At 42.6% G+C, this 26,831-nt stretch overlaps 1 protein-coding gene across 1 annotated transcript in view; it reads left to right on the top strand.

Annotated features, from left to right (window-relative positions):
• VAT1L (vesicle amine transport 1 like) overlaps positions 1-26,831 on the top strand; it is a 1,045,598-nt gene that overhangs the window by 740,186 nt on the left and 278,581 nt on the right. Inside the window, exons 6-7 of the mRNA XM_078671542.1 lie at positions 12,278-12,333; positions 19,176-19,370. Of these exons, the coding sequence (XP_078527668.1) occupies positions 12,278-12,333; positions 19,176-19,370 (251 nt within the window). The remainder of the gene's footprint in view (positions 1-12,277; positions 12,334-19,175; positions 19,371-26,831) is intronic.

The following is a 26,831-nucleotide window of genomic DNA, read 5'->3' as shown; positions in this document are numbered from 1 at the left end:
TTGAAGTGTCAATAACTAATCAATGGCTCGCAACTACAAGTGTGTTCGTAACCCTTGATATCTCCTATCGCGATTTGCATTTAGGTGGGGATGTCCTTTTCTTACCCCATCCTATTTGCAAATCAGAATAGAACACCAATCAATCAATCAATCAATCAATCATTGTACTTATAAAGCACGCTACTTGCCCGTGAGGGTCTCAAGGTGCTGAGGGGGGGGGCGCTTCTGCCCGAAGAGCCAGGTCTTGAGGAGTCTTCTGAAGGTGAGCAGGTCTTGGGTCTGTCGTAGGTGGGTAGGGAGGGTGTTCCAAGTTTTGGCGGCGAGGAAGGAGAAGGATCTGCCGCCAGAGGTCATTCGTTGGATGCGGGGGACAGCCGCGAGGGCGAGGCTGGTGGAGCGGAGCCAGTGGGTGGGGGTGTAGAAGCTGAGTCTGCTGTTGAGGTAGGCTGGTCCGGTGTTGTGGAGTGCTTTGTGTGCGTGGGTGAGTATCTTGAAGGTGATCCTCTTGTCTATGGGGAGCCAGTGTAGGTCTCTCAGGTGGGGGGTGATGTGGCTGCGGCGAGGGACGTTGAGAATCAGTCGGGCGGAGGCGTTTTGGATGCGTTGCAGTCGTCGCAGGTGTTTGGCCAGGATTCCTGCGTAGAGTGCGTTGCCGTAGTCCAACCTGCTTCTGGCGAGGGCCTATATCACTGTTCTTCTTGTTTCGGTGGGGATCCACTTGTAGATCCTGCAGAGCATGCGGAGGGTGTTATAGCAGGAGGAGGAGACGGCATTTACCTGCTTCGACATGGAGAGGGAGGAGTCGAGGGTGATTCCTAGGTTGCGTGCGTGGTCGGTGGGTGTCGGTGCTGTTCCCAGTGAGGTCGGCCACCAGGAGTCGTCCCAGGCTGAGGGGGTGGATCCGAGGATGAAGACCTCTGTCTTGTCCAAGTTCAGCTTCAGTGGGCTGCCACTCATCCATTCAGCGACGGCCTTCATTCCCTCGTGGAGGTTGGTTTTGGCGGTGTGCGGGTCCTTGGTGAGGGAGAGGATGAGCTGGGTGTTGTCAGTGTAGGAGATGATGTTGAGGTCGTGCTGGCAGGCGACGTGACCGAGGGGGGCCATGTAGACGTTGAACAGCGTCGGGCTGAGGGATGAGCCCTGGGGTACGCCGCAGATGATGTCGGTGGCTTCGGAGTGGAAGGGGGGAAGGCGGACACTCTGGGTTCTGCCGGAGAGGAAGGATGTGGCCCCGTCCAGGGCCTTCTGTTGGAATTCCGGCTTCTTGGAGGCGTATCTTTAGTGTGCGGTGGCAGACCCTGTCGAAGGCGGCTGATAGGTCCAGGAGGATGAGGGCTGATGTTTTGCCATTGTCTAATTGGATCCTGATGTCATCTGTGGCGGCGATGAGGGCTGTCTCGGTGCTGTGGTTTTTTCAGAATACGGACTGGGATGGGTCGAGTATGTCGTTGTCCTCGAGGTGGCGGGTCAGTTGTGTGTTGACGATTTTCTCAATAACTTTCGCCAGGAACGGGAGCAGGGAGATAGGCCGGAAATTCTTGAGGTCCTTGGGGTCTCCCTTGGGCTTCTTGAGAAGGGTGTTGATTTCGGCGTGCTTCCAGCTTTCCGGGAATGTAGCTGTCTCGAAGGAGATGTTGATTACTTAGTAGTTGGGGTGCGATGGCTGCGTCTGCTTTGTTGAATATGTGGTGTGGGCAAGGGGTCTCACGGTGATCCTGATCTTGCGTGTTTCGTCGTTGTTGACGTTGGTCCAGGAGGTCAGGTGGTTGATGTGGGTGGTGATCATAGGGGGGGGGGTGGAATCTGATGTTGTCGGGGTGGTCCTGGTGGATGTCAGCAATCTTGCGGTGGAAGAAGGTGGCTAGCGAGTCGCACAGTTCTAGTGAGGGCGGGATGTCGTTGGCGCTGGGGTGGAGAGTTCCTTCACGATGCTGAAGAGCTCTTAGCTGTCGTGAGCGTTGTTGGCAAGGCGGGTTTTGAAGGACGATCTCTTGGCTAATCTGATGAGATGGTGATGTCTGCGGGTGGCGTCCTTGTGGGCTGCGTGGCTGTCTGGTGTTAGTTTGTGGAGCCATTTCTTCTCCAATTTCCGCCATACTCGTTTGGAGGTCTGGAGTTCTTCAGTGAACCAGGTGGCTTTCTTGCTGGTGCGGCTGTTGGAGGGTTTCTTGAGCGGGGCAAGGGTGTTGGCGCAGTCGTTGATCAACTGTCTGAGGTTGCGGGCAGCGGCGTCTGGGTTGGTGGGGTCGGTGGGTGGGTTCTGGGTGAGGATGGTGGCCAGATGGTCTTCGGTGACTTTGTTACAGCAGCGGCGGGGCAGCTGTTGGGTGTGGTGGTGCATGGTGGGCTACTTGTAGGTGAAATGGATGCAGCGGTGATCCGCCCAGTGGAGTTCGGTGGTGCGGTCGAAGGAGACATGGGTGCGTGGGTGGGAGCGGTGACGAGTTGTCTGAGGCCGAGGTTGTTGATCAGGGTGGCGGAGTTAGCATCGTTGTTGTTCTTGAGGTGGAAGTTCAGGTCCCCGAGGAAGATGTAGTCCGGGGAGGCGAGTGCGTGGGTGCTGACGAGGTCGGCGATGGAGTCGCTGAACTGTGGCCGGGGTCCTGGGGGTCTGTAGACGAGTGTTCCTCTGAGGGTGGTGTTGGGGTCAGTGTGGATCCGGAAGTGCAGGTGTTCGGCGGTGCTCAGAGTGTCGTCTGAGTCAGTGGAGACCTTGAAGCTGGACTTGTGGACGATGCCTATTTCTCCTCCAGTTCCGTTGGTGCGGTCTCTGCGGGCGATCTTGTAGCCATTCGGGGCGGCTATGGCGATGTCGGGAGCCGAGGAGTCGTTCCACCAGGTCTTGGTCAGGAAGGCAACGTATGGGGTGGAGGTGTCGAGCAGGTCCCAGATCTCGACGGCATGTTTGCGTGCAGTGCGTGTGTTTAGGAGTATGCAGAGAAGGTGTTTGGGTCCGGTCCTTGGTGGTTTGGTGGCTCTGTCGCAGGTGAAGCTGCAGGTGCGGCAGGAGAAAGGTCCGAGGGTGCATTTCGGTGTGGCCTGGAAGCAGCTGTGGTCTCTGCCGGCGTTGAGTGCGTGGAGGGTGATGGCGTTGTATCGCAGTCTGGCGTTGTGGCATTCGTGGGGGCCAGGAGTTCTGGCGCTGGGCGCTGGGTGCTGGGCGCAGTCCAGGCACGGATGGGCACAGATGGGCTTGCTTTAGGCGCGCCTTTGGCACGGCCACGCAGCGTGCTGCATATATGGGGAGGTGGGAGGGAGAAGCAGCTGGGAGGCGGGAGCAGCGAGTGGGCAAGGGGCGGGGTCGCAGGGGGCACAGTGGCAGGGAGAACGAGAGGCACAGAAAGCAAAATGGGGCAAAAAAGAGAGGAAAACGGTGGCACAGAGCAAAAAAAGAAACGGGGCACAGAAGAGGGGAAACCAGTGGCACAGAGCAAAAAAACGGGCACAAAGGAGGGGGAAACGAGTGTCACAGGGAGCAAAAAAAGGGGGCACAGAAGAGGGGAAAACAGTAGCACAGAGCAAAAAACTGGCACAAAGGAGGGGGAAAACGAGTGGCACAGAGAGCGAAAAACAGGGCACAGATGAGGGAAAAAACAGTAGCACAGAGCAAAGAAACTGGCAAAACGAGGGGAAAAACGAGTGGCACAGAGAGCCAAAAAGCAGGGCACAGAAGAGGGGAAAACAGTGGCCCAGAGCAAAGCAAAGAAAACGGGGCACAAAGGAGGGGGAAAAACGAATGGCACAGAGAGCAAAGAAAACGGAGGATGGGCACACTAACCAGCGAGTCCTCTAGCAGCGGCAGCAGAAGCGCGCAGGCGGAGCTGCGTGGAGGGGGAGTGACCTACCAGGAGGGTCAGGGGTCGCTCCCACACCTGTTTTGAAAGTCAGAAATGGTTTTCTGATTCGCTAAAATTGGTTACACAAATGCTATGATTTTGCAAATCACATTGTTTGTGATGACAAAATGTCTTTTTACATTTGTCCCTTACTCACTAGATTTCAGCTCTGTCCATTTTTTCAGTTTAGTATATGTTGTATTTTTAATGTGAAATTTAAGGCTCCTTCTCTTGTATATGATGCATTTCTCTTTAAGGTTAAATAGATTTATTTCAACATTTTATTTGTGTTTAATAAAATTATAGGTATGACTGGAGGTGGGCTAAATGCTATATGTATCTACATGCATATTCCGTATCAGTAGAAGATAAAGATTTGCTCTATGTATGAAAATGGATGATTCTTTGAGGACAACTCTTGTCAGGGTGAACTCTCAAAGTCATTAAATTAGCAATGGCTAAACCCCCTAGTTGCTTTGGCAGACAGCAGGCAGGCATAACTTAGGACAATGCGTAAATTATTTATGCAGTACCACAGTAAAAAAGTCAAAACACAAAGCAATAATAAGCCCATTAGGGGAAAGGCACAAAGTACTAGTGAAAGTTAATTTTTTGCTGTAGACCGGGACCTAGGTATGACTTTTAGACTGACTGCAATAGATCCCTGGTAAGATACAAGTGGATTGATTCTTGTAAAAAGTCTAGAAGTCAAAAAGTTAGAAAACAAATCCCACACTTTGTTCTTGTGCTCCAACACCACTGGAGGACACTTTTAATGTCCCCTGGACCTTAGAGGAAGGTACTTAGAGGCTCGGGGTGTCACTCAGAGGCCAACAGCAAGGTCCAGTACAAGTCCAGTTGACACTGATCAGCTGGCTATTTTAAGACCTGTTGAAGCTTATTGTGTCCCGATAGCCACACAGGAAGTCAGCCAACTGACCCTTGGAGTTCACTTCTAGCACATAGACATCTGGTAGGTCAAAGGCAAGGTCCTACAGCACTCAAACAGGAGATTCCCAAGAATTGTCCTGACATCTTGCTTCCTCCTTTTAAGTGTGCCAAAATATTACATAATGCCAAAATGTTACACCTTTCTGCCAGCAGTGTGCCCCTAGCCCCCACCTGGTATATTCTGCAGATATCAGAGGAATTATCCCTGCCTATTCTGGTCAACCTATGGTGCTCCAGAGAGGAATTTTAAACCTCTTTCAGGGCTGAAGACAGGCCGGAAGTTGGCAGAGGCTAATGCTAATTAGCCTTTTGAAAGCCCAGTCAGGTAAAGGGTAACTTTCTAAAAGTTAACTCTTCTTAATATTTATTAAAAATCAGACTTCACCATTGAATTGGATTTTAAATAACTATTAAAAAGAGGCTGTCATCAGTTTTCTAGATGGCCCCATTCCCGAATTAGCAGTATTGGTATTTTCGGTAGACTTACCACAGTGAAAATAGCTTTTATGGCCTTGTCACTGTAGGGACATCGTAACATTCATTTTGTACCTGTCCCACATTTAAAAAACATGCACCCTGCCTTCTAAGCTACAAGGCCAAAATTGAGGCAACTTTTGTATTTAAAAAGGATGCCTGTACCGGTCAATAAGGATTGTTTTGACAGGTTGCAATGCAGCTTTTACACTACAGCAGTCAGGCTACGTAGGGCAGGCCTGTAGCCATGCTTGCACTGCTTTGTAGTGGATGGCACAATAGGTAATGTAGTCCACAAGTGGCATCTTAAGTTCCAGATCATGGGTGCAATTTCTACACCATATGCTACGCACTTACAAGCAAGTTTAATGTGCCAATCCGGAATATGCCAATTAATCCATGCTTAAAGTGGTAGCACATCCATTTTACTCCTAGTTAGTTTTAAAGCCAGCAAAAGTAGGGTCCACAAAAAAGCAAACAATTCAAGATAACCGTGGAAAAAATCACAGATTACCTACTTGCTAAGATTTCTTACCAGTGCTACCAAGGATTAATGTTGCTTGTGTGATATGTTTATGATTTAACAATGCTTACTGCCATGTTTGCTTATCTCACATGTGAGATTTGAGTATCACTTTGCGTCCTGTGATTACACTTCCCTCAATTACCTTGGTTATACCCATCCATTTACCTTTTTGTTAAACCCTCCAGTCTCCCCTTTTTCCTGTGTGATGTGACACCTTCCGTTTTTTGGTCTGGCAGTAGACAGAATACGTTGTGTGCATGTCCTCATGTCATGAATTCTAAAAAAGAAGACGTAGGGAGAGAGAGCGATAGGCCTTTAAATCACCCCTCCTTCACCAATTGACTTTCATGTGTTTCTGCATGGTGTGCCATTACTTGGAGATACCGTGCAACAATGGCATGGCATTTTGTGGAGGTGTGCCTTCTCACCTTTGTGTATGTTTAGTTTTTGGTGATGGGATATAAAAGAGACCACTTGTTACACTGCAGATGCAGCATGCTGTGTAATGTGTAATGAAGTCAGCATTTGTACATTGATGTGTTTACTTATTAGCAGTAGTATTTGAAGTGCGGGTTTAAAGCTATTTTGCATAAGGAAATATCGGTTGTTTGCATTAGCATTTCATAAAGAAACGCTATTAACTTAACTGCCCTTGCACATTTATTTGGATTACTTTCTTATAATATGCATTCGGATTTACAACTTCTTTTCTTAACAAAGTACGCACTTGAATGCAAGTATGTACTATGCAATATTTTGCTGTATATGTCTGTTAGGTTTACCATTTACAAGTTGAACATCTTCTAAATAATTTTCACTACACTCTTCTTTGAAGGTACAGCTTACCTCTACTTATGGGCTCTGTTTAGCAGGTCAATTGGAAGCAACAACACACTCACCCAAACATTATTTACTGAACACTTTTCGTAACAAAAAGCTGGATTGCTTGGCATTGCAAATGCTTGTTTGAGTCAATAGCTTATTGCATTCTTGGTCTGACAGCTTCACTTTTAACACCATAAGCATAACCTATAAAATCCAGTATGCATTTGGCACCATTTCTGGGTGTGTAAAAAGGAGCCCTGCTTAACCAATCAGGTGCTTTCCCAGAAATATCTTTAATGGAAGAGGAAATCTGTAAATTACCTATGACAGAAAAGAACAGAGAATATGAAAGGAAGCTCATACCTAGACTGTAAGTTACTCTTATTTATTAGAGCTCTGTCCAAATATCTACTATGATGTAAAACATTCCAAGCATGAGACATACATTCCAGATGACAACCCAACATAATGGTAAGCCCCTATTAAGAGGATGTGCACTTTACTGAGGGTGGATAAGAGGGATAAATGCTGACTACATTTTCAAAAACTGCATTGATTAATTTCATGACAAAATTAGGTATGCCTACATTCTTGATATTGCATGCCCACGCTGCTTATGTTCAAGCCAGAAAAAAAGACATCCATCATCTGCTATTTTCGTTCTGTCGACTATGTGGCTGATACTAATTTTCCTGGACTTAAAAGACAGCAGCTAATGCGTTTGCCACACATTTATAGGTGTAAATGTTTTTCTTTAAGAAACAAAAGTGATGTGCTATTTTTGTAAGGACAACCTCCGTGGTTCTTATTGTTTAGAAGTAATTAGAGCAATAGCGTTTTGTCTTTTTTTGATCCTAGCTTTTGTTTTTCAGGCCCAAAACTAATTTTTTGTTAAGTTACAAAAAGAAACAATAAGCTAAATATTGATTGCAGCCAGTTGAAAAGCTCAGTCGATTGAGCACTCCCTACAGTTGTGTGTGCAACTTGCAGTGTTACAGAAACCAATCCTAGCCTCTTTTCCCTCTGAGTTTGGTGAAATTATTAATTTTGATTTGCATAATATTGAACAGTGCACAGCAGGAGAATGTATGCTGTGCTATAGAAGAGACTTTATTCATCTTAGGACAAAAAAGGTATTTTCATGTTTATTGTTACTTCAGACGTTTTACGGTGAAAATTGAAAAAGTGTTGTTCTTTGGCATGAACACAGCATATTGGTAGCAGGGACATAACTTAGTGAGATTCATGGGGTGTAAATCGCAAGTGTCCCAACTAAAAAAGCAATGACCTCTAGGGTGAATGGGTTAGATGGTTAGGGTTCGAGATAGATGGTTCCCATGAGCAGCAGGAGCTATACTGATTGCGGGGGGGGGAGCACTGGGGATGATTTAGAGATTGGTGAACAGGATACTGCATCACGACTCAAGGGTCCACCCACCTGATTGTGTGTCTAGGAAGGCACGTGTTATGCCAACAGAGCAAAGATCACTCCTGTCAGTGCAAAACGTCCTCTGATTGAGTAGGGGTCGTTGGGCGTAAGCTATCAGACTCCCTATTCAAAGTGGATGGGTGAATGACTTGTTGACTGTCTGTTTCTGCAAGGTATATACTGACAGTGAGGGACAGTAAATAAAAAGAAACAAAAATTACCCCCACACCATGTAAAATAACTTCTATGGTGAAGGGTTCATTAGTTCTAAATTTTTCAAAAACCAACTCTGCTTTAGGAGTGTGTTTTCAAAAATAAAAAGGATTGGAAAAGTTTGATGGGTGGCCGTCATGTTTGATCTTTCCTGATTTGACAGGACGTGCTATAATGGTGGTTCCTGCCAATGTTTAGAAATGTCCTCAGGACTGGAGGCCATCTTTACATTTTGCGAGTAGAGTCAAGGCAGCATGGCTGATGTACAGACTTCTGCCACCCTGCCTATCTTTACTCAATCCACCAAACCCTAAATCAGGCCCTCTGTCTAGAATGGCACAGAGGGCAAAAAACATTGATATGGATTGCTACCTGTTGTATATTAATCCTACCTTTGTTTCCATGCTTTTCCTCTGTTTTGCCTTATGTCATATATTCCAGAATGTAGATGGTTCTGACTCTTCCTGGGGTTCTAGGTTGAGACAGTTTGTGCCTGGCCAGCTTGTGTTGAAGATACCTGCTGTTTCTTTACTGCAATAAACCTGCTCTTGTACACAGGAAGCCTCCGAGTATTTTACAACAATTTGGGTGACGTTTACAGCTGGTCAGTGATACTCCTGAAGACAAATTTGTTCCTCCTGCTGATTTAAGGTCTAAGCTTATTTCCATAGCGCATGAGGGCCATCTAGGCCAGACTTTAACGCAACAAAGGCTCAAGTTGAACTTCTGGTGGCCTGGAATGGACTCTATGGTTTCTTCCTGGGTTGAGGATTGCCATACGTGTAAGGTGGGGGAGAAGAGATTGAAAATTTCAGTTGGGTCTGAGATGGGTGCGTTGCAATTTCCTGAAGTTCCGTGGCATACCATCTGCTTGGATTTTATAGGCCCTATGGTAGAATTACCTGTGTCTCAGAGGTTTGCTGTTGTCATTGTAGATTGTTTTTCCAAATGGTTGTCTGTGGAATTTCTGAAGAATATCACTACTGATACTACCATCAAACATTTAAAATCGTTATTTTTTTTGGAAGGTTTTCCTAATGTCATCATTACTGACAATGGCACGCAGTTAGTTTCACATAATATGCGAACCTTCTTGGCTGATTGTGGTGTTATAGTTTGTGTGAGCGCTTAAATAGATTGGTGAAAGGTACTATTCAGATGGCTCTTTCCAATGGCTCTTCTGTTTGTACTCTTGTACGTGAAATGGTCTATGCCTACTGTACTACTCTTCATGGTACTCAGCCCAAGTCTCCCTTTGAGCTCATGAGGGGTAGGGTCCCAAGCACTAAGCTAATTCCTTCGTGGCTTAAAGATATGGTTCTTCAGTCTGATCTGACAAAGAGTGCTCTTGTGTCTGTTTCTGCTTCTAGCTCCTCTAATAGGGGTTCAGTGGGGCATGTGCCGAAGGTGGTCTCTAGCAAGCTTGCTAAGGGTGACCTTGTTAAAGTGAAGTCTGGTAGAGTTTCTGGTGGTTTGTCGAAATTTCGTGGTCCCTTTACTGTAAGGATGGTTTATCCCCATTATGTTGTCCTTCCCAATGGGGAGAAATGGAACTTGAGGAGGGTGGCTCTTTATCAGAAGGCTTGTTCTGTGTCTGGTTCTCTGCCCTCTCCTTCTGTTTCTGTCCAGAATCAGCGTGCTTTTGGGAGTGATTGTTCTGGTTACATGTTTATTTCTCCCCATGTTCCTTCCGCACCTGATTCTGTGCAAATTTTAGGGAGAAGTGATGGTGGGGGTGATGCTCCTGATTCCCAGCTTAGCTGTGGACTTTCTAATCAATCTGTTCCTTTTCCTTGTCCTGGTTCCTCTCTGACCATTTCCAGGTCTCAAAGATGTCTTAGACCACCTTTGTATCTGAATGATTACTGTTGTGATTAGTTTTTGTTCAAAGAGATGAGGTGTGTTCCATTCATCACCTTAATATTTTGTTTTAGCTTATTTCTGTTTTAAGTTGTATTTCTTTGTTTGGTTTCCTTTTCTTGGTTCTTATGTTGTTTTGTTTTCAACGAGAGAAGATGTGTTGTATATTAATCCTACCTTTGTTTCCATGCTTTTCCTCTGTTTTGCCTTATGTCACATATTCCAGAATGTAGATGGCTCTGACTCTTCCTGGGGTTCTAGGTTGAGACAGTTTGTGCCTGGCCAGCTTGTGTTGAAGATACCTGCTGTTTCTTTACTGCAATAAACCTGCTCTTGTACACAGGAAGCCTCCGAGTATTCTACAACACTACCCTAGCTATTGTCAGTGGTTAGTCTATTTGGAAACATTTGCCCCATCACCTTTTAGGTGTTTGATTGCCACTAGTATGTCTGGAAATCTGTGACTACAAAATATACAAAAAAGTTATGGGTGGAATGCTTGAATTAATCTCAGCCACTTGTAATTACTCGAGCTGCACCCCAATCCATTGTTATTTTGCACACCATGTCACCTCAGTTTGGGCCCAGCTATATGCAAATTAGTCCTGACCCTGGTCCAATTGGAAAAATACAGCCCGAACTGCCAAGGCAGGTGCTCCTTGAACCGGAACTCAATCAACCTAGGACCAGTTTCCCCTAGTTATGGCCCCATCAGCTGGCTATAGCTTGGTTCCTGTGACACAGTGTGCATGGGACCCTTGTCTGCACATACCAATACCACTTAGGATGACCCAACAAAGTAGACAAAAATGTAATGGGTGGCATTCTTGGAATAATCTCAGCCACTGGTAACTGCTCTGAAATGCATCAGCATTTCAGGCTGGACTGTTCTGATTGCAGCAGGGTCAAGACTGATTTGCATGTAGTTGGGTCCAAATTAAGGTAGCATGGTGTGCAAAATAATGATGGATTGGGGTGCTGCCCAAGTAATTACCAGTGGCTGAGATTATTACAAGCATTCCATCCATCAAAGTTTTGTATACTTTACTGGAAATCTGAGACTGGTGAAGCTTTCCTAACCTACTACTGAAATCATGTGTGGATTGCAAAAAGTATTTCATTTACATTAATTTAAGGAATACCTATTTTGGGTGCAGATTTACTACGTTTTTGGTAAAACGGTCACTATAAATATTTAAGTTTCTGATCCAGAAAATTAACAAGGTGAAACCTCTTAATGAAATTATAACAATGAGAATACACCACTGACAATCACTTACAGTTGTGTTCCAGGCCATTGATTTTTGCCTTTTGTTCCATTGTGGACAGAGACCCACCTCCTACAAATCAGAAGCAACTGAGATTGCAATCCAGTTGTTCATGAAAGAGGCTTACTAGCGAAGCCATATATAACATTTGGAATTATAGCTCGGTAATTGTGAATAACAGTGATGGTTTTAACAGAGATGCTATGAGTGACGTCAAATAGAGATTCCAGAGACCCACCTTCGTCCACTGCTCCTAAGTCACCATAGACCTGTTGGAGGAGGTAGAAAGCAGGTGGTGCTCGGCCTGTGCCAAACACATTCTCCTCAACCAGAGTGGGTATTGGCAAACCAGCACTGACAGGAGAAAACAACCCGGTCTCATAAGGAGCTCAGACAAAGCCGTTGTCAGCGTGGTGCTAGCTTGCCGCTCACAATGTCAACGCGTGGAGCACAGCTTTGGGCAAGGTGGGCGAGGGAAGCATAGAGAATGGTGGGTGTCAGGAGATGCAGTGTTTTTTTGACAGGCCATGTTGAATAAAACTCACCAATTACTGCACTACCCCAGTGTATATGTTTGAAACAAGGACAGTTAATTTTGGCGGCCATATGTAACATCACATAGAACCCCTCCCCATTATTGAGTGTCATCACAGAAAGTGATCTTAGCTCCAGCAACACTGTAAACAACCACAAAAGATGCAAATGTATACATTTGCCAACAGGTACCATAAGCTTTGTTATCTCCGGTCTAGAGATGTGCTCTGGTTTTAAATGAAGATATTTTGTAAAATTCTTATTTGATTCGTTTGAATTATAACCAGCTAGCCTGATTATTTCGACATTCAAATACTGACTGAAAAAAAATATCAACATTCCTTTATTTCTCTCATTTCAGGTTCATCAAACATGGTTACTGGAGAAACGAAAAGCTTCTTTAGCTTTGCAAAATCGGTACGTATTTGTGCTTTCAGGATACGATGTCCCAGTATTATAAGAACTGTAACAAGCCTTCTCCAGAAAATGCATATCATTGTATGTAAATAATCTTCTATCAGTCAGTATTACTGAATATACAGGCACATTTGAAGAGCAGACCTGTTTTGTTTCCCTCTGCGCCTGAGGGCTACCCAGGTAAATGGGATAACCCCCTTTTCGGACACTTGTTTCCCTAAAGAAACTTTCTGGAACAATTAGAGAATTAGAGAAATAACCCCCTGAAGAATGCCCACTGCACATCCCCGAGGGTGTTACACACGCGGCAGATCCGTGGACTAAGGTGCAGTTTTATAATGCCAAACTGTGGGATGCTTTGGCAGAGCCAGGAGGTACAATAGAGCTGCCTATATTTGTCTTGCAGTGCACAAATAAATGATGAATAGAATGCTTGACTTAATCTCAGCCACTGGTAATTACTTGGACCACATACCAGTCCTTTGTTATTTTACACATAATGCCACCTGAGTTTGGGTCCAGGAGTATGGAAATTAGTCTTGACCTCGCTCCAATAGGAAAAGTCCAACCCAAACTGCCAGGTCAGATCCTTCCTGAAATGGATCAAGGCATTCTCAGACCAATTTCACAATGATTGGGGCTTGTCAGTTGGGTGCAGCTTTGCTCCAGTGGTACAGTGAGCATGGTACCCTCATCTGGGCATACCCATCGTACTTGGGGCATTGCACTGAAGTATTTAATTGAGTGATGGATGGGATGCTTGAATGAATTCCAGCCACTGAATGAGATTAATCAATCACTTTTTGTATACTTGACTGCTGTCAGACTGAGGACAAGGGGCTCTGGGTGTTGGGGGGAGGGTCTCCTCCTTTGACAAGATGGTGTAGGAGCTTCTCCTAGTCCTTCCCTGAGCTCAATAGTATGCTAACCTTGTCAGTGGCAGATGAAGCTCACACCTAGCCTTGTTTCCCTTATGTCTCTCTAGTCAGGCTGGTTCCACGTTCAGTGGGAGGGGAGGGACTGACCGGATCTAGTTTAGGGTGGACTAAGGGTTGCCTTTCACCCATAGGCTGGTATTGGGCATAAAAGTAAAGCCCACAGACGTCTCCTCAGAACACATAAATGTGGATCCCACAGACCTCTCCTCAGAATTATCCTGGATCTGTGGAAGATTGAGGAGAAAGACTGCCCTGCTGTCTCAAGAAGAAAGACTAGAACTGCTTAGCTTAAACCCAGGATCTCACAAGTGACTCCAAGAGTCAGTTGCCTAATCTGCTGTTTTACCAGGAAGGAAATTACACGTTTCCACTGGCCTCTCTCCCTGCATTTGCCCAGCTGACCAGGTCCAACTGGATCTGCCTGGGCCCTGATGCTAGTGTCTTTTGTGGTGAATCCTAACCCCCAAGTGGTGCACTCCCAGGTCCTGCACAACTGGCTGGTGTTGGAGTGTACTCCTTCTTTTCCCAAACTGCAAGACGTGAGACATGGAAACTTTGTGACAACTTTCTGCCGATAGAACCGAGAGAGACTGGGGTTGCCATCAAAGCTGCAGGCATCGATGTCGCATTGCAGGTTGGCCACACCATATCAGTTTGGTCTCCTGAAGGAGATTCAACCTCTAGAAAGGTTTCAAAATCTGAACTTCGAGGGCTTCATCGGGACCAATGTTGAGTAGCATCTGATCGATGTCGAGGCCTTCCCAGGCATGGACTTTGGACTTTATCCGCTCAGAGTTTTCAAGCCTTCTTCAAGGACTCCAATGGGACCCTACCCTTCAGCAACCCGCCGTCATCAAGCCCTGCTTTGAATCCAGCTTCTAGCTTGCCACGCAATGACTTACTGACGAGTACTTTTTCACCATAAAAGTCAGTACGCAATCTTTCCACTGGGAGGAACCTGGTACCTCTATTAGAACCATACTACATCGCAGTCAGCCTTAACTTTTGATTTTAACCCAGTCTAGCACAATCAGATAACCTTGGTTGGTGCTTTTGTCCTTTTTGGTTCTCTTTTTAATTAAAAGTTCGAAAATTCATATCTAAGATTTAAGTTATTGGATTTTTGTCATTTTATTTATTAAAATATTCCTTATTTATAAATTGGTTTGGGGTTCATCTTATGCTGTGTTTTCAATATATTCCTTGTTGATTGCTGCATAAGTACTTTACACATTGCCTCTAAGTTAAGCTTGAATGATTTGTGCCATCTACCATATAGTGTAGCTCAGGTTTCTTTACTGACTTTAGTGGTCCACCCTTAGAAAGATTGTGATTTTTATTTGAAGTGCGTCCTCGCCCTATACAACTAATACACCAGTTTCTTAAGTCTTCTTCTCCAGCATTCAGTCGATCTTAGTGCTAATGTACCACTCTGCTACTAGCATTATAAATATTCGCAATGGACTGCCTTATGCTGGGGCTGCCGAAGGTCAAGTCTGCCTAGTCTTTGTACCACCCAATAGCCCCTTCACCACTCTATAATTCCTGTATCTGTATCTCACTCTTGCAGGTTTCCTTTCTTTAACTTCCTCATTTGTTCTCTGTTGTCCTCCTTTCTCTCATATGCTCTGAATCAAAGTCAAATGAAGAAAGATACCCCCACATGCATCATCCCGGCCGTTTGCGAATTCCAAATTGCGAAAAATAGCGAATCGCAATTTGGAATTCGCAAAACGGGATGAATGAATATTTTCTCATAATATTTGCGATTCGGTAAAAATCGCTTTTTTTACCGAATCGCAAATATTATGCGAATTCTAATTTGCTAATTCGCATTTCCCATTGATTCCTATAGGCCAAAAGGCCCATAGGAATCAATGGGAATTGCGAATTAGCAAATTAGAATTCGCAATTTGTTGATGCATTCCAAGGGTGCAGGGGGGGGTCCAAAGGACCCCCCCCCCTGCATCCCTGAAATGTATTTTTAAGTGGATGTTTCACACACACATGTCCTAAGGACATGTGTGTCTGTAACATGCAAGTTTAAAAAACGAATTTTTTTGCTTTTTTAAACATTTTCGCAAATTAACACGAGGGTCAACCTCGTGGTAATTTGCACTTCCAATTTCCAAATTCGCAATTTTAAAAAAAATGATGCATTGCATTTAAGGAATCGCACAAATGCGATTCCTTAAATGCATTCGCATTTTTTAGAAATGCAAAAAAATGCGAATTGTGCACAAAAGTTTGATGCATCCCAAAAATGATTTTTGCATTCGCAAACGGCCGATTTTTCCGATTCGCACCGTTTGCGAATGCAAAAAGCAATGATGCATGTGCCCTATAGTCTCTGGTTCCCACATATTAGTGCCGGCTCCCACTACCCTCAGTGCCTTGAGACCGGTAGGGCTAATTAGTTTGCGCTTTACAAATTTCGGGTTATATTATATTATACCATCACAAATTGAGGAGTGCCTTAGCCACTAATCCCACAAATGATGGTTTGCACAACAAACAGATGAAAAACCTCTTATAGTTATATCAAATGGTTTTTTTTTGTCCATGCATTGCTATTTGTTTAGTGTCAACTATTAAACATTGTCAGATTGAATGATCGTTTGGTCGAGGAACACTGACTATTATCAAGTATAAACAATGCACTGGTTAGAAGAGTGAGTAAACAACATTATTCCCAGTGTTCTTTCTAGAAAACACGTTTTTTTCTTTTTGTTTCTGAGGTTGATCGTCGTGTTGCTATCTTTGCCCGCTGTCTGGAAGGATAGGGTTGTAATGCATTGCCTCTTAGACAGTGAATGACAACGCGAAATTAAGGGCCCTCTCTCTGGTACACAGTGTCCGGTGAAGGCGCGAGAGCTCCTGCCACGATGACAGATTTCCAATTAGTTGAAATGAACTTTGTACCGTGACTCAATGTTCTTTTTTAAACCCAGCGCATATTTTACCTTTTAATCTAAAGAGCACAGTAACTAAAAAGGTCACTTGAGATGTGGTGCTCCATATTTACTTGCATCTTTAACATTTAGATTAACTGTGGCATGCTGCTTTTCGAGCATTTGATATTTAAACTTTTCTAAACGCCAGTTCAAATTTTGAAGTTTTCAATTCAGTCCAACAAGCAAATAATAGAATAAGAGAAACATGCCATCATCATATATATGATGTATTCTAGCATGAATATGGCTGTTCCTTTCTGTGCAAAATACAGGTCAGAAGTAGCACTGATTTGGACCTGTGTCAATTTTAATTTGGACCAGATCATTAGAGCTGATGCGGCATGGCACGTTTTATAAGCAGATACTCAATTTTGCCCATTTGAGCCATAAAAATAGAAGACCTTTTGAAAATTCAATATTGCTGAGAAAATTAATTAACGACCCATTTTTAGGTCTGACGTTAGATAATACATTTGATTTCACTAAAATGATGTGCATAGCATATTTACTTATAGGGGCTTTCAGCTCTCTATCTTAATCCAAAGGTCTTTTTTTTTTATGTCATTCACATTTTTCTCTCTCACTCAACAACATACAGGATGGATCAAAGGTGAGCCCACTACACAGTAATTCATGGCATTCTGTACTTTTACCAGGAGCACACAATGCGCACAGTAGTTGCCTTTAATGCCAAATGCTACTATGACAATGTGGGGTTTTGGAGACTCGAAAAATATTTTTGCTTTTAGTCATCTTTTTATATAGGCTCGGGCCTGGAGACCTCCCCCCAACAAAATATATGTACAAAAACCATGATAAAGCTAAATGAATACTGACCAGGCCAAAGGTCTGGCGGCCAGTGTCAAACCAAGGTGCATATTTATCAAGGGAGTGCAAAGCGTTTGCACCAGGCAACCCTTTACGTGGCCTTGATAAACCAGGAGTAACGCAAAGCAGTGCAAACCACTGCACTACGTTACTCTGCCCCAGATAGGCATTCCATGGGCATTGCGTGGGTGTTTCCACACAACTCCCATGGGTTATGACGCATTCCCAGATTTACCATCAATAGTAGACCTGGGAATACTCCAAAATTCTATGCCTTCCCAGGGGAGGCGTAACAAGGAGAAATATTTTTATTTCTTCTTGTTACTTCTTCTCTTCATGTGTGCTGCATTCTGTGAACACATAGATAGAAAAATATGACTCTGGATTGTTTTTGTGCACAAAAACAATAAACAATCCTGCATGCAATGCAAGCACCATTGCGCAATGGTGCAAGGATGTCTACGTTGGCGGTAGTCAGCCTATTGTGCGCCAGCGCTGGGGAAAAGGAAAGAATGTGTTGTATTGTGTTAAATGTGTGGTGCATTTCTGCTCTTTTCTTTTAATGCACCACATTGCAGCTAGGTGACTCACTGCACTGCATGGCCAGTAAACCCCAAAACGATTTCTTCCCATTCTCAATGTGTTATGTTCTACTCTTGGAGTCGTACTACAGAAAGTACCCTGGGGCTTGCTAGGGTACAACAGGTCTTTGCATCCATTTTTTGTGTCCCCGGGGATTTAGTATTTTTAGGCAGTGGCTGCAGAATGAACGTACTCCTGCACTGTAGACTGCACATCCTGTATGGTGCAACATCCTTAGGTGTCATTTTACATAATTGCAACAAAACAAAGTACCTCTGACACCATAGATCACACTAAATTAACTCACAAAAGTCCCTTTTATTGACTCTGTGGTTGTTTAGTTATTTTTTTGTAATTATTTATAGTTTTCACATTTAAGTATTCCTTTCACCTAGTGCACAACACTCGTTTCAATATTCTGGAATTGTTTTTTACATTTTTATACGATTTTTATCAAGAATAGTGCGGCTCTTTTCTTCTTTATAGAAGCCAATGTCAAGTTTCCCGGGTGTTTTACTCCATGGCAAAGTGCAATCACAGTTTAGGAATAAATCGTACCGGACCGTCTCTCGTGCTCTTTTGATGGCGTCTGACTATTCTTGATAAAAATCGAGAATTAAGATCCAACCCTCCAACGTCCCTATACAGACACAGGAGATATGGTAGCAAGAAAAGAGTAATTTTCTTCAGCTACAATGACGACCTCAAAAGTTGTCCTAGCATAATCAAAAATGGCCCTGATGAAGACCTTGATGTAAAAAGGTGTGTTAGTCCCACAGCTGCAAGGTCGAAACGTGTCGGCATAATTCAGTGGTCTAGAAAGATTACGTAAAAAAGAAGCCGCTGCTTCTTTCAGCCGGCCAAGTTGGAACAAGATAAACCCACCTCCATAAAAAACTTAAATTGCTTTCAGACCACCAAGAAAGGACCACAAGTCAAGATTTGTGTATATGACCAACATCTTTTATGGTCTTGACACATTTGATAACAGTAGGACAGGACTTCCCTGAAGGAATTTACATTTTACATTTGCCAGTCAATAATAGTATTAAATGTTTGGTGTGATGAAGTGATTAAATGAAAGTGTAACTTTCACGAACTCTCAAATATCTGAATACATTCGCGTGTATTGTTGTATTGTAATTGAAGTATGAGGGTACTGTTAAGTTTTAAAGTTTTTTGTATAAATGTAAAAAAAAATCCAGAATATTGAAAAGAGTATTGTGCACTAGGTGAAAGGAATACTTAAATGTGAAAAGTATAAATAATTATAACAAATAACTAAACAACCACAGAGTCAATAAAAGGGACTTTTGTGAGTTAATTTAGTGTGATCTATGGTGTCAGAGGTACTTTGTTTTGTTGAAATTAGCTTCTTGATTCCAGCCTCTGTTCCCCTTAATGAATCATTTCCCTTAATTATTTAATCAATTTTACATAATTGGTCACTGATATTTGATGACTTGATGACTCCACTGTTGACTGCATACGTGGCTTGTGCTGATGTTTGATCAACTATTATACTTTTTCTTTCTTTCAGTGGTGGCAGGTTGAAAAGGTGAACCCTATCAAGTTATATGAAGAAAATAAAGTCATAGCCGGATTTTCTCTCCTGAATCTGCTTTTCAAACAAGGCCGAGCTACCCTTATCAGAAGTGTAATGGACAAACTTCTAATGCTGTACAATGAGAAGAAGATCAAGCCATTGGTAGACTCACTGTGGGCCCTGGAAGAGGTAGGATGACATCTTCTCTTATAATTTCCATCCGGCTTATCAACAATGTGCAAAATCTTTATAAAATTTGGCAAGAGGCTGAAGAGATAGTTAATTCGCCTACTGACTGGATCCTTAAACAACTGTATTAGGTTTGCAAACACTCGATTTTTTACAAGGCAAACTCCTCTTTTCATTTTTCAAATGCCAATGACATGGAAAATGCAATTTCGAGATCAAAATATTGTATTGTGTGTACAAAAAATATTTTATCAAAAACCACTGCAAAACAGTGCTGGAAAAAAACATATATCAAAAGCATCAGAGGGTGGATCCTTTTTTGCTCCTTTGATTTTGCTCTTTTTTGCTGCACACATTTCTATTACATGCTTTTCATTCCAACTTACAATGCATTTAAATTGGCCTTGGCACACATTTTGCCTTTCTAAACTAAGAAAGTTGTGGCCCCCGACAGACATAGGCCAAATTCCATACTCTAAAGCTGTTGGATTTGGAGCAATGAAACAGGGTAAAATGTGGTTATGTGCCATTGTACAGCGCATACAGATTTCTCCATATGAAAAATAGGCTTCACTGCAACAGCGTGCCTGAAAAATGGCAACAGAGTCAACTTTCACGATATGAAATTTCAAATTGGGAGTGGCCAATTACAGTTAATTCAACAGAGAGAAATATACACTAAAGGTCGAATTTACAAGGTTGCTGCTGAAAATGTGTAAAACGTTATCCTAAAGGGTCACTCCCACTTTGGAAGCACATTTTTAAAATGCTGAGCAGTCGCAGATTTTCACAGTAGTCAGACACATAAGTTCCACATAAAAAAAAAATGAAGCAACTTGCCCTTTTATCAGTATCTGCCATAAATTGCACGTGTTTCCACCTTGGAATACCCGTGATCCACCCCTGTGAGTATATTTATTCATACTTAAAATCCTGCCATAGCAGTAAACTTTTAAGATGTAGTAAATCCAAATACAAAGGTGAATCAGAAAAAATGTATTCCCTCATAAAATGCAGTTAATTTGAAGGGAAAAAAAGATGAGAGATTGAGCCTGTGTTGGTGTTGGAATGCCATGTGACCGCAGAGAAAGTCCTTAGTTCACTTTTCCTAAATAGTGCTACAAATAAACCACTGTCACAATCAGCGAAAAGAGTGGGCTGCCCTTACCTACCGTTGAAATGGGTTACAATGCACAAAAGCAGAAGTTCTACAACCTAAAGTACTTTTATGAACACTGATGCATGGATGCACTTATTGTATCAGTGTTGCTTACTTTTTAATAATATTTTTACATCTTTCAAAACACCTCCATAAACCTACAGTTTCTATGTACACAAATTGAATGGACCTTAAAAATCCTTTGCATCTGAAACCGTTCTGGAGAGCTCTTACTGCCTGCAGAGGTGGATGCTTCCTGCATATTTTTTTATTGGAAAATGTATGTTTTAACAAGTTAATTATGCTGAAAAAACAGGCAATTGCTATGAAAGCTTTTTTGAAGTTCAGGCCCAAATGACATGTGAATGTACAGACGTTATTATGTTCATCTTGTACACATCTGCTGGAGTAAGTGGGCTTCACACAAGATAGAGCTAACATATTCTGAGCCATTCTGAGTGACAAAACCATAATTTCACCCTCTTGCAACGGCTCATTTTAATTTTCAAACTTCTTAGATTAAAACCCTCTGATGAGCTTGAATTGTTAAATGTTAGTTATCTTATTGATCAGATTTTTTTTCTATCTGTTGCTTTTGATTTTTACTTAAAGGAATACGAGACAGAGGACACTGTTGTGATGGTTTATTATCATACCATTTATGTTCTATGGGCACTCTGACCTAATATCTATTCTTCTGCTAATGAAGCACTTTTATGTTCATAAAGAAAGTTTTGGATTTGTATTACTTTTATTATTCACATACCTCTTTTACTATCAATAGATAGAAACCCTAATGTATTTTACAGGAGTTCTCTCATACAAGCAAATCCAATTTCTAAATTCTAAATTTGGTAGAGAACGAATGCACATTTTAAATGCCTGCTTCATAATATGCCAGTTATAAATTCGGCCCAAATGGATTTTGCTTTGTGATTAGCCGAGCCATATATTTTTATGTTTTTCACAAACATCACTTGACAATGAAGGTTTTAAAATCAACACTTAATGCTATCTTTCAAAGTCCTTTTCTTAGTCAATGAGCCTGTTGCACTTGAAAAAGACACTGACACATAATGAAAAAGTATGTTTTCAGCGCTTAAAGAGGAAAGTTGGGGTGGCCATTCAAATTTTCTGAACCCGCTATATCATCATACAGTCCAGTTCACTGTCCATATTAATCACGAGATGGCATCTGAACTAGTGTTCACCAAGAATGAATTCCTGACCCTGTTGTACAATGAATCATATAATGCTGATCCCACTGCCAACAAGTTAATGCAGTGCACTGTGCTCTTTTGAGCTACTACTGCCTTATGGCTGCTCTGTGAGGGTAACCCTTTTTGCAGAATAATTCTCTTATGGTGTATTTTTTTCTCTAGCTACGTTATCTGTGTTTTTTTCGCAGAATTCTTTAGTTCACCCTTCCTTGTCCAATATATATCATAAAAGTCAGACGATCTCCCTTAACACTATGACTTTTCTTTCCAATATCGTGCCAGCCCTGTGCGGCTATGTCACAGGCAATAGCAGCACATCATTCTTCTATAGTGAGGTCTTTGCAGTGACTAGAGGCCTGAAAGACATCTGGAGACCTTACATTGAACTGGCAGAGAGTGAACTCTTGGCTTTGGTTCCCACCTCCCTTTTGAGGCAACATCAGTGAATTCAGACCATAGGTTCCAAAGCATCTTGTGATAAAAAATGAATCAAACAATAATAAACCAGTGATACATTCAGACAATTGATGTCACTTCACATAATCATTTGTTATTGTATCTAGAGAGCTTTATTTGTTAGGACATCGGAAAAACAAAATGACTGCAGTCAGAATCAGAATCAGAATATACTTTATTCGATTTCAAAACATGTTAAAATCATAAAAGTCACAGTTTAAGCATTCATTAAAATTGAGAATTAATTAAGCAAAATTGCATAAACTGGTTCTATCTTGAAACATTTCAATCTGTCTAAAGATTTAAAATATTAATACACATTGTAACAGGGTTATGCTCTTTCTTTTCCTTATTATGCTTTTCAGAAAGCCAGTCATGATGGACATACAGTACACATTTTCCAGTAATTGTAAATATAAAAAGGCCGGAAGACATTGCCTCCAACCCCCTTGTTTTAAAAATGGCAGAATCAATCTAGCTCTTTCTTTAAAATAAATTTACAAAAAAGAGTCACGCGGATAGTTGATTGAGTTGAAATATTATCACACGGACAGTGACATAAATTTCTAGACCAGTCATTGACAGCAGGAAAGCTGACCAAATGATGGAAACAGTCAAACCTAAACCTTGTAAGGACATATCTATCATACCCTCCTGTGCACCCAACCAGATATGGTTGTATACGATATGTTACCAATGTCAATTGGTGCTGGATCACCGTACATTTATTAATTTCCTGTACAACTGTCAGGTACTCTAAGTGTGTCATAATATTTTAAAATCTTTCCTTGAAAGAGAATTCATAGTTTCAGGAGAAGTATAAAAATCGTAACTATCAATATCCAATAAAAATTTCCTAATGTAATTCATCCAGTTTATCCTAGAGACATGATCCAATTCCATTGTGTCCCTAATGATATCTCTATTCAGTCCTGTACTGGTAGATGTCCTAACTCGATGCCATAATAAAAGAGGTTGCATACTAATCATATCTGTAATATATGTTATCCCCAATTCGCTATGACAATTGAGAACCGGAGAGCTCTGTGGAACCACTAAAATAAATCTTAAAAATGTATTTTCAATTACTTGAATTGGGGAGACATTGTGGAAACCCCAGATTCCTGACCCAAACATTGCAATACTCATGCACTTTGCTTGATAAATTTTGAGGAGAATCTCCAGGGGCCTTCTGCCCAATTTATTTGCAAAGTTAATCACTGCCATCACTGACCTCCTGAAAAGGAGGCCCGACTCTTAATCGCTGCTCCCCATGAACTGGTTCGCTCAAATACAATGCCCAGGTAGGTGAACATATTAGTAGAATCTATCCTGTCTTTCCCAACTGAAATACTACTACATTTACTTTTCCCCTTTCCACATGACATTACAAATGTTATTTTAACATTTCGTTTTAATCCCCGACTGTCCATGAAGCTAATGTACTTGGCGATGGCTCACTGTAGGCCTAATTGTGTTCTGGCCATTAGCACTGCGTCATCCGCGTAGAGAAGAGATACTATTGGCTTGTTGTTAATTCGAGGAGGGTCTCGTGCCCCGGCCACCAGTTCCTCCTCTAAAGCATTGGTATATAAGGAGAATAGGAATGGGGCCGAGACGCAGCCTTGTCTCACTCCCCTCTCCTCGTGGCATGGTGCCGTGCTTTCTCCCTTTAGCCCATACCTCACCTTGGCACTAGCCCCCACATATATTTGTCTTAAAAATTGTACCAGGGTTGGGTCAACATTCAAGTCCGTCAGAATTTGCCACAGTCTGGCATGAATAACACAGTCGAATGCGGCCGTGAGGTCTACGAAAGCTGCATGTAATTTGCCAGCCTTAGCTTGTATATACTTCCCCATTATTAAGCTTAAATTTAAAACCTGCTTGTTAGTCCCAAGCCCATGTCTAAAACCATATTGTACTGCGCTCAGTATATTGTTATCATCAGCCTATTTTTGTAGTATATTGAGAACAATCCTGCCTGCTACCTTCACCAAGGCGTCTAAGAGAGATATTGGTCAGTAGTAGGATGGATCATTCTGATCCCCCTTTTTAAAGATCGGTATGATCACGGATACCGACCAAGTCCTAATAAACCCCCTTGCACAACAAGTTTCAAGGACCCGAGTTAACAACGTGGACCATAGAGATGGGATCCATCGGGACCCGGTGCCTTGCCTCATTTACTAGCGTTGATGGCTGCCAACACCTCCTCGTGTGTTATATTAAAATCAATTGGCAAGAAGTCATCAGAACCTTCCCCATGGTGAGGTTCAGAGGCTGAATAGTTTTCTTCCATCCCCCTAGTACTGTAAACATTTGCAAAAAAATCAATCCATGATTTTTCATCAATTGCGACCTCTATCTTTGCTCCATCGCTAGAAAAAAAACGGGGCCTTTACTGCCTGCCAGAACGAGGTACAGTCCCTACATAAGGATGCTTCATAGAGAGCATCCCAAGCTTGATCTTTTAGTTCTTTCATTCGCACCTTTCTGGCAAGGTTATATGCCTTCCTACATTCTCTAATTTCCCCCTGATCTCTCACAGTTCTATGAAGTGCAATTTTCAGTCTTGTATAAGTCTTAGTACAGTTTGAATCGAACCAGCCTTTTTCCTTGGTAGGGCCTCCCTTTATCTTCACTGTAAGCGAACGTTGGACCACAGCGGTGATTCGAGCAAAAGCCCTCAGTGTGTCATCAAAAGTAATGTTTTCTTTTAAGTATTCTACTATATAATCGTATGCTTTAGTGATGATCTGTTCATTGAGCTCCTCTGGATCTTTCATGCCCCATCGGAGGGAGTAACCATTTTGGCGGGATAGGGCAATGTTCTGAGTCCATCCCAAACTGTTTATGTTCGAATAACCCCCCCCCTCCCGCTTGGGTAGGATTAACTTGATACGTAGGGGTAAGTGGTCACTCAGCACCTTAGGGTGATTTCGAAATTTCCAAACCAAGAATCATAGTGATTTGGAACAATTATGAAGTCAATCGTAGATTTACAGCCTCTGCCAATAAATGTGTGAATGAAATCCACAGGCGGAGAGCACAACGTATTAGCGAAACCCAGGTCATGCGTGGACATTAAATCATTGAACTTATCTTCCCTATCGGTATGTGTAAAATGAGTCACGGGTTCGTGCTCTTCGTGTACTACGCCACACTGCCTTGTTCTGGCCTGGGCACATATGTTTATGTTAAAATCACCTTCCCAGATTATAATCATGTCAGAATTGTTTAGGGCTCCTATCTTATCCAATTCTTCACTAATCGATTTTAGCACCTCCCCCAGTGGGCCCCTCTCAGTGTTATTATATAAATTGACAACATACACAGATATATTACAATTCAAGTAAATAATAACAATTTGATAAAAAAGTGGTTGATTTGCTCATTTCAATTCTCAAAACCCTTAACAAGTTAGAGATATATAAGCATATCCCTCCTTTGTGTCTCCCATGGGTTGACTGTATTGCTGGCGTTTGATACGTCTTATACCCATCAATATTTACTTCATCCAGCAGTCAGGTCTCCTGAAAACATAAAATATCAAAGCTACAAATGAAGTTTATCCAGATGGGGTTATTCACCTTGGTTTGCAAACCGGCTATATTCCAATAGAGCAATCTGATGCCCGCAAGTACACCTACATTGGCAATAGCGTTAATCTGGCAAGCCGATACCTGACCCGTGGCCTCCCTCCTTGGCTCATCATCTATGCTTTCTTTATTATTTTCTCTAGGACATGTGTCATCCGGTTCCCTCCTGCTATTCATTATCTGTCTCTGAACAGTATTAGGTACCCCGGTATGACATGTTGGAATGCTCTCCCTGGTAGTCTGAAAGGTCGATCTATCTTCGCCTAAACATTGATCGTTACTACTATCAAGGGGTCAATCATTTTCATCTGAAGATTGAAGGGGCCCGAATCTGTTTGACACCTCTAGATGGTCATTTAAAAAGGTGGTGGGCTGTGAGGAATAATGCAAAGTCAAGGGTCAATAAGTTGTTTTAGGCTGTTAAAAATATACCAAGGGGAGAATTTATATACCTTCCATCATGTTATTAATATCATTGGTTCTATAAATAATTTCTCGCACCAATAAGGGGTTCCCCAATGACAAAACTACACAATCCCTTCCAAAAACGTTCCTGCTTGTACCCACCCATGGGACACGTCTTACCATCTTAAAGGCGGAGAACATCTCTCTTCTCAAACTTACTCTCTGTCCCAAGCAATGTATTGCGCTGTTCCTCAATCCATGTTTCATTAACTTCCTCGGACGCTGGAGAGACATTGGCTAAAATGATTGTATAGGGAGTGGGGGCAGGGGGCAAATGCAAATTATGCGATTTAGGGCGGTGGCCATATAAATTTGAGCTCAGAGACCCTGAGCTAGATCTTAAATCTCTGACAGAGGGACCCCCCTGCTGTAATACTGAAGATCCTTACACTGCCTCTCTAAGATCCGCCTCCTTGGGAAGTGCTCTAGCTCTCTGAATATCGTTTAAAGCCTTGGGTCTTGTCACACTATATTTTATGTGCCTCTCAGCGATCTGATTACCAATACTTGAAGAGCTAACTGGTGGTATCTGGTTGGGGGATTTCAAAACAATACCAGA

The sequence above is a fragment of the Lissotriton helveticus genome, chromosome 12 (genome assembly GCF_964261635.1).
Source record: "Lissotriton helveticus chromosome 12, aLisHel1.1, whole genome shotgun sequence".
NCBI lineage: Eukaryota > Metazoa > Chordata > Amphibia > Caudata > Salamandridae > Lissotriton > Lissotriton helveticus.
Note: the sequence above shows the minus strand (reverse complement) of the source record. Positions and strands in the feature narration are given on the sequence as shown.